The sequence below is a fragment of the Carlito syrichta genome, unplaced genomic scaffold (genome assembly GCF_000164805.1).
Source record: "Carlito syrichta isolate Samal-C Ts95f unplaced genomic scaffold, Tarsius_syrichta-2.0.1 Scaffold316362, whole genome shotgun sequence".
NCBI lineage: Eukaryota > Metazoa > Chordata > Mammalia > Primates > Tarsiidae > Carlito > Carlito syrichta.
Genome location: NW_007260458.1, coordinates 1,163,769 through 1,172,936, shown reverse-complemented (window position 1 = coordinate 1,172,936; position 9,168 = coordinate 1,163,769). Strand labels below are relative to the sequence as shown.

At 34.9% G+C, this 9,168-nt stretch overlaps 1 protein-coding gene across 1 annotated transcript in view; it reads left to right on the top strand.

Moving 5' to 3' along the window:
* The window catches only part of LOC103276747 (AT-rich interactive domain-containing protein 2-like), a 9,630-nt gene extending 849 nt beyond the window's left edge, over window positions 1-8,781 (top strand). Inside the window, exons 3-4 of the mRNA XM_008074184.1 lie at window positions 674-771; window positions 8,746-8,781. Coding sequence (XP_008072375.1) covers window positions 674-771; window positions 8,746-8,752 — 105 coding nt within the window. The 3' untranslated portion in view covers window positions 8,753-8,781. The remainder of the gene's footprint in view (window positions 1-673; window positions 772-8,745) is intronic.
* The last annotated feature ends 387 nt before the right edge of the window (window positions 8,782-9,168 follow it).

Genomic DNA, 9,168 nt, shown 5'->3' with positions numbered 1-9,168 from the left:
TCTAGCACAGGCGGAGACACAGAGACACACAGACTCTGAGAGCAGTTTTCGTGCAACTCAAAATTAGCGCGGGCAGGTTTAACATCGATAATCGGCTGCGAAATGATCCCGGCAGCCGGGGGCACAGCCTCGGCCCCGTCGCCCTCGGTTTATACAGCTAACAAAAGAAACCAGGACCTGTCTCCAAATAGCCATCTTAGGCTTCAAGGCTAGGCAGAAGCTGTAGGCCTCAAAGAAGGGCCTATGGAGATGGATAGATCTGGGAGAGGGATCGGAATCGGCCCCGGCCCCGGCCCCCCCGGAACCCGCGGACGTCGCTGTCCGGAACAATATTGATCCTTTTGAACTTTTTTTTTTAAGTGTAAACGGACCGCGTTGAGATTTAAAAGGGGGCGACAGAGGGACTTGCGATTGGTTATTGTCCGGGCTTCAAAAACAAAACAAACCCACCAACCCCCCCCCAAACAAAACAAGTGCTATTAAATATAGGGCTCCGTGGTGAAAACAGACTGGTTCCTGGAGCCCTGGCTTAGTAACTCGTACGGATAGACCCGGAATACCCGCTGATGCCTTAGGTCTCTGCAGATCTCTAGAATGGGTATTTATTTCATGGTTAGGCGAAGGTTTTCTTGGATTGTGCACTTTCAGACAAGTGTGCCTGTGTTTTCACCAGGTTTCGGAGAAGAATCAGTGGGGAGAAATTGTTGAAGAGTTCAACTTTCCCAGAAGTTGTTCTAACGCTGCCTTTGCTTTAAAACAGTATTACTTGCGGTGAGTAGTAGTGACTTTTCCACAGTATTTGGAAATAAGGGACTTATGGATTTGTTTTTAACAAAAGGAAACTTTGCACCCCAAACAATTTATAATCTCTTGCAAATTTCAATCTAGGAAACGCTTAATATAAATAAAATGAGGTTGCAAGAAGGTGTAAGTTTTCCTCACCTATTTTAGGATCGTGTATATTTTTCATACAAAATCAGTACAGGTGGTGACACACCACCCTCTCATCTTGGTAAACATTCTTTCGTGACATTGTTATTGATTGCTTGGCATCCACTGAGGGGCAGAAAAAGGTGATGCTTAGTACAAGAGTTATGATAGTTAAGAAACTTTGTAACCTTTGGGAAAATTTTTTGTTTTGGAAACTCTTACTTTTTAAAATTCTGACTTTCAGAAATTTTTTAAAAATGCAACTTCTTGTTTGGAACTGTATCACTGAATAGTTTTTCAGTAGAGTTTTTCTACATAGCCTAACATGTTGGTTCCTTAGAATACCAGGATTGCTCTTAGAATTATTTTTTTGTTGCATTTCAAGTGATTTTAAAACACTCAAAGGGATTATTATGTCTTTAGAAAAATGAGGATACTATGAAACAGGATACTTTAATTTGGATTCTCTTTCATTCTTCCTCTTCTTTTTTGACTGCTTATTTGATAAAGTAAGTTTCTCATCCTGCTGGTATGTGATACAGTCTAGATAATATATTTCGGGATTTAATTTTCTTCTTTCCCTGTTTTTCTTCTAGGAATATTTTTGTATTGTTAGCTGTTGTGGGGTCATCTTTTATTTTTTATGTTACCCTTATTTTTTTTACTTACCTTCAGAAGGGCCTAAGTTGGTGTTGTTATTTAAAACTAAAGTAATACTCTTTCTATTTATTACTTTTTAATAGCGATATTACAGGATGGGCTTTTTTTGTAATGTAGCTTCTGCATAATTTGAATTTTGCATTTATTATTGCTTCAGATGCACTCAGTTATTCTGTATTATGCTCAGCATTCTGAAATAGGAAATGAAGTAATTGCACAGGTGTACTTTCTATTGGCTATCTTTGATTGACTAGTCTTCAAACTGTAGTTTGGAGAACTTTGTGGAGTAGTTATTGAACTACACAGGAAATCTAGAAGATATTAAATATGGTTAGTTGTTATCTGTTGTGTGTGTGATGCATGTGCATCAGAGTACATTTTAAAACAAAGAGCTAAATCAATAAATAAAATTAACTTTCAAGACTGTTGAGTTAGTAGTGGGGTGAGAAATATAATTTTATATTTATGGTGCTATTGACTTGCTTATTTCCATTTATATTATTGAGAGGAACATGTTAATACTTATACTGGTTTTATGGCAGTCAGTTTGAACAATTTGGATTTTGACACTTTAAAATACTTATTTTAAAGTTTTGCCTGGTATTTGTTAGATTGATTGGTTGAAATTTTATAACCAAAAGGTTCTATATGATGTATAGGTTCATGAGATATAAATATTTTTCTAAAGAATCCACATCCATACTAACAGTTTTAGCATAATTGATTAAATGTCTAGATTTCCAGTTTTTTTTTATTTTTAATCATAAATATTGTTTTTCTAGTTGTCGTTTCTGTCTTAGGATTGTATCATCCCTTCATTATACTTATAGGTACTATTTTTAACTGTGTAGTTTCTAGGTTGTTTGTAAGTATTTACATTTTTCTCAGATCAGTTTAGCTTTATGCTCTTATACGAAGCTGTTTTTTGAACTGTGTCCTTAGCTAAACTTGTTTTTCCTCCATATGTCACTCTTCAGGTTTGTTTTTGCAGGGTTGTAGCTAGGCTACTAGGAAAAAAGTTGAAGCATTTGTTTTGGAAAATCAAACCATGTGAAGATTTGCATGGCTTGTAAAGAAATACAAAATAAATATGCTGGTCAAAAATTGGTTACTACCAACCTTGAAAGAATTTTTTCCCTAGTAGTGTAATATTGCACAGATAGAGGATCTATATTATTCTGGGTTTACACCTTCTGGTGCAAAATCTTAACTGGCAGACAAGATGCTAACCTTTAACAGTAATTCTGCTACTTACCCATAGGAGTGCCTCTTCATAGTAAGAAATAGTAATCAGGTGACTTGATAAGTTACCTCTTTGCTACATCAAATTGAATATCATGATTCTGATGAACAGATAATGCAATGTTTGACAAATCACAGGTGGAGTAATTTTTAATATGAACTGCTTTTTCATTTGACCTATTGTAAGACTGTCATTACATGGGTTAGTTCTCCTTTACCTTACAAGCTTAATATTTGCTCACATTCTCCTGTAGTTTCACTATTAATTGGATGGACGACTCTTAGCCTAGTATTTTATGACACATTTTCATAATATTACAGACATTTAAGGAAGAGGAACTAGTATGCTGGCCATGCATAGTCTGAGAGTTTTATTTCTTTTTGATACAAACATAGTTAAATATAGACATGAGTATTAATGGCCAAAGGTAGCATGATTGTATGAAACTTACAATTGTTCAGTTGTAGATTGTCTACAAAAATCTCTCAGTCTGAAATTGAAAATGCAGTTGATTATTTAACGTTGACATGTGATTTTTAAAAACTATAAGTGCCTGCTGATAAAATGTAAAAATATTCTTTAAATATTGGATATTAATTATCTATGAGGTCTATTTACTTCGTAGTTCTTTTCTTGGCATGTACATCTCATTGTGTTTTACAAATATTTATTATTAGGATATTTTTATGAGTATAAAAGAATAAGGTATAATTTCACACATTTTGTTGGTGGAGAAATTAAAGTGCAAAAAAAGTAAAATGACTTAAGGGACATTTATTAATTGGATAAAAAAGTTACGTTCATGGCACATATTCCTTAATATTTAATCAGTCTGTTATGAATTCAGTTTGTTACAAATGATTTTAAGAAACTAAAATATAATTGGAAGTTCCCTATGGTTAAATTTATGCCCAAGTATATCTTTGCACAATGTGTTCCATATTTACTTGGTGAATTTTATTTTTTGTTTTGTTTTGGTGCTGAGATTGGGGGACAATTTCCTATTCTTGTTTGGGTTAAGAATTTGAAGCTTTAGTATGAAGATTTAGGTAAATATTTCAAATACTTGGTGAAGAGTTTTGTTTTCGTTTACTGATGCCAATAGTACAGCCATGGTCAAGGTTAACTTGATGTTTCCTTTATAAAACTTGATTTTTTGGAAAGGAGGTAAAATGTCTTGGACATGAAAAACTTATTGTACAAAACTATATGTTACTGGCTTTCTGACACTGAAACTTGCATTAAATGATTTCTTTTTACATATACCTACCTTTAAGGGCAGTCAAAAACTTATTGTAGAGTTGTGCTCATCATGGTAAATCTTCAGTTGCATTGTGAGTTTATTCCAGTTTTTTTCTTGTTGGGTAAAGCCCTTCCGTAACTTTTTTTTACCAAGAGAGGGAATTTACACTTATCAATTAAATGGAATGAATATATATTCATTTATTCTATAGTTAGTGTCCACCATGTACATCAGTTGTTTTAAGAGAAAGCCTTTTATGAATCACTTGAGGTTACGGGAAATAATTCTTCAAAACTAATAAGTAAGTAAATAAAGTAACAACTTGAATTTGTGAATTGTTAAACAGAGCTAAATAGATTATGCTACTTATTCAACAATGGAAAATAAAAGTAATATAGAGAATGTAAGAACAAATATATCTGAATAAATTATTTATATATGTATTTTAAATGTACTTTTATAAGCTATGTATATATATATATTTTTTAGCAAGACCTGAATTTGATGTTTTCTGATACTCTTTTACATTTTTAAAGGGCATGCCAACTTGTTGAAAGGAAGAGTAGAAAGTGGAGAAAGTTGAGAAAGACTGATCCAAGCTCAGCTAGGGTAGTGCTGTGTCTTGGAATCCATGGTTTAAACAGCTTAAATTTGCCCAAAGTAGAAATAGAGTTATTTCCAAGATAATAGTATACCGAGGTTACAGATTTTACTGAGGATACAAACTAAGAACTTTGTAATTCCCAAAAATGTGTATATACTTTTTTTACATTTAAGTTTTTAAAAAAATGTCTATTTCTGAAGAGGAGCACTTTTTTATAATCCTACCTCTGCTTGACTATGGATTCAAACAGTATCTTCCTAGTCGATTGCATGTGAAATCTGCTATATAATGTCTTAGAAATGTGTATTGCTACTATGGGTTTTTTATATTCTCAAACTGAATGAAATTAGAAGTTGGAAAAGAAAGGAAAAACAAACATTTTAACTGCATTAGTCAATGAGCAGGTACTTAATACATGCTTTTAGGTAAAGTATTTAAGATATTTTGTTATTTTGTGAAGGCTGCTTATTGGGCATTTAACAGACTTACTAAAGTTTAGTGGAAAGATGGTTTTTGTCTGAATTGGGAGTTAGAGGACATATATGCAGAATGATATGGGGGTCAGGGGATTCTCATTCTGCTGTTTTGATCTGCCACTACCATTACTTGGGTATTCAGAGTCACTTAGCGTAGAAATTCCCAATTTGTGCCTTGTGAAACACTAGTTTTCCTGAAATGCTAATATGTTTCCTGGAAAAGAAGACCAAATGAACTTGAGCAAAAGGCTAAACTTGGGTTACTTTATTGCAGGACTTCTTAGAGACTTTATTTTTTTAATATGCATTGTGGATCTTTAGAAAATTTGGAGAAATGCTATTTATTACTTCTCCTCTCTTTCTCATAGTAAATGCTTTTCCAGACATCACCACAGTGGTATATGTTGTGAAACCCCATGTTTGAGGAACATCCACTTAAGTTCTTTGGAGCACCATTTGGGAAACTGAGCTAGAAGAAATGGGGGTTAAGCAATAATAACAATAATAATGTGGAAAATAGTGGGGGAAATGAGATGAGAGACAATTATATGCATATTTATATAGTGACATGAATATAGATTTAAATAATTTTTATGGTGCTATTGCTTGCATCCCTTTATCATTGACTGTATGTACGAAATTATGTGGTAATGTTTGTTTTTTTGTTTTTTTGAGTTGGAGTCTCACTCTGTCACTCAGACTAGAGTGCAGTGGCCGCTCCCGGCCACCGCAGCCTCGACCTGCTGGGCTCCGGCGATCCTTCCGCCTCAGCCTTCCAAGTATCTGGAACTATAGGCGCATGCTACCACGCCCGGCTGATTTTTTGATTTATTGTAGAGATGAGGTCTCACCAAGTTTCCCAGGCGGGTCTCAAGCCCGCTGGCTCAGGCAGTCCACTCACCTCAGCCTCCCAAAGTGCTTGGGATTACAGGCTGAGCCACTGAGCCTGGCTGGTAATGCTTGTTAAATGCTTGTTCCAGTAGGGGACATTAAGATCATTTTGTGTTTATTGACAGGAGAAGAAAGGTCAAGAAATATTACAGTCCAAATATTAGCAGAAGAAAAGTTGAACTTGTAAGATAAGCAGTGATCTTAGTTGGTCCAGACTGGGGAAAGAACCATTGTAGATGCATAACAATATATTTTCTACTGTTTAAGCTACAATATGACAAAAGACAAATGACAAAACATACGACCATGACAAATATTTTTAGTTTTCAGGCAGTGGTTCATTTATTGGCATGATATTCTTTATAACAAAATAATTTATGATTTGTGTTATTTTATTGACTTAGTTTTCCTTACACTTAAGGTTCTTCTTTGAACTAGCAGCCCCCAAAGGACAAGTTACTGCTGATTTTTATTCTCTGTTGTCCATCATTCTAATTAGATGCTTCTTTTTAAAAACTGGATATTTGTATTTAAAATTCTGTTTTTTAAATTTGTCTAAACAAATGTCTCTGGATAATTGTGGCAGAATTATTCATCAGATTGTTTTGTATAGTAGGAATCGCTTTTGCTGAAATATGATGATAGTCCTGCTAAAAATTTGTATTTACTTCAGTTCTGTGACTTTAAAAACTAAGGAGTCATATTGTGAATTGTGATATTGGGGAAAAACTATTTAAAAGTAGATATTGGTCTAAAGACTAGAATTTAGTGGAGTTAAAAATGTAGATGTTAAATATTTTATGGCTTGAAATTGTAAGCATAGTGTTTATTAAAAGCAAACGTTTTGGCTTTTGGATTTAAAGTAAATGTATATAATATGTTTAGTTCAGTTATCCATAGTAGAGTCAAATAAATTAACAGGTTCCTTCAGTTTATTTAAAAGTGCACAAAAATGCATATATGGTGATGAATATTAGTTATCCATTGTGAACATGTTTTAGGCATTCGCCTAGGAAATAAAACTTTTGGGGGACCTGGAATAAAGAGATGATTTAGAGCAAATTGTCACTCTTAGTACCACAAGATATTCATGTATTTTCAGTATTGTGTTTTTAAAGTAGAGTTTAATATATAGTTTTCTATTTTTGAAACAAGGAACTTTAACTTGTGATTGAAGACTTTTTGTAAAAGGCCTGACAATTAAGTTCGTGAACTTGCCACCGTGTGCTTTCATTGGTAGCATTGTACAAACAACTCAGAAAGGTTTCATAACCTTGGTATATCAGTCTCTCATGGCTGTGTGGTGGTGTCTTGCTAAGTGGCATTCATTATTGTTCTTGCATGTTTTCGTATGCCATCGTGAGAATGTCAGAGCTTGAATTAGAGCAGCAAACATACATTACATTTCTTGTTAAATTTGGCAAGAGTGAAAGTGAAATCAGGGACATGTTAGTTCAAGCTTACGGGGATAATGCCATGAAGAAAATGGCAGTATAGAAATGGATGAAACATTTTCTGAAGGAAGATGAAATGTCACTGATGAGGTCAGGACAGCCAATAACAAGCAGAACTGACAGAAACAATGCAGAAATTCGTCGAATTGTGTGTCAAAATCATCAGCTGACTGTGAGAAGCACAGCAGATCAAATAAACAACGATAGAAACAGGAAAATCTTAACTGAAAATCTTGGCATGAGAAAAGTGTGTGCAAAAATGATCCTGAAGGAGCTCTTGCATCACGACAATGCACCAGCTCACACAGAACTGTCTGTGAGGGAAGTTTTAGTCAGTAAACAAATAACTGTATTGGAACACCCTCTCTACTCACCTGATTTGGCCCCCAGCAACTGTTTTCTTTATCTGAAAATAAAGGAAATATTGGAAGAAAGACATTTTGATGACATTCAGGATATTGAGGATAATATGATGACAGTTCTGATGGCCATTCCAGAAAAAGAGTTCTAAAATTCCTTTAACAGATGGGCTAGGTGGTACTTTGAAGGGGAGTACTTCAAAGGTGGCCATAGTGATATTCAGTAATGAGGTATGTAGCACTTTTTAAAGGATGAGTTCGCAAACTTAATTGTCAGAACACCTATATTCATTTTGTTGTGAATTGAGAGTTAATTTATTTGTCTATCTTGCAGTTACCTATTGCTGGAACTGAAATCTCTTGATGATGTCTAGGAATAGCCATCTCATTCTGAATTGTTGCCCAAAAATGATAGATTCATAGTTCCATTAATATAATATCTAAGTCGGTGTGTTCAGTGTTTTACCCTTGTCCTACTGCAGTAGAATTTTGAGATAAGGTCACACAGAGATTGTGTTTTTGAACTTTTGACTCTTTCCTTTTTCCCTCCCCTCATGCCATTGATTTGAAGTAATATGGGATAATTTGTCCTTTAGAATGGCCCAGGTTCTGGATTTGGTTGATTGCTTCCTTCTGGTGTTGGTTAACTTGTTCCTCTACACCTGAAAACTAGTAGATATAAAGACTGATAACATTCAGGTTCAGTATTTTAGACATAAAAGTGCTGTACTTTTCATTGGTATATCATGAGGCACATGATGTTTTATTGTTTCCTTTTAGTAATGAGCATTGGTTTTAGGTATTAATAGTCTGATTAAAAGTATTTTTAAAAAGAATTCCCCAGGTGATTCCTTTTTTTTTTTTTTTTTTTTTTTTTTGAGTCAGAGTCTGACTCTGTTGCCCAGGCTGGAGTGAAGTGGCACGTTCACAGCCACCCCAACATCGACCTGCTGGGCTCCGGCAATCCTTCCATCTCAACCTTCCAAGTAACTGGAATAACAGGCACGCGCCATCACACGCAACTAATTTTTTGATTTATTGTAGAGATGAGGTCACACCAAGTGTACACAGCCTGGTCTCGAACCCGTGGACTCAGGCAATCCTTCAGGTGTTTCTTAAGTACATTGAAGTTTGAGAACAGTTGATTTAAGTATTGTAATAAAACCAATTTACTTGCTGAGACAGCTGGTTTTACTTGGCATGAAAACGTTGGTCAGGGCTACATCCAGAACAAAACCTCTAGGTGACATCTGGTCTAGGAGTACCTCTCTGTTCAAGCTGCACCTGTCATTGCTAAGCAGAGCCTGG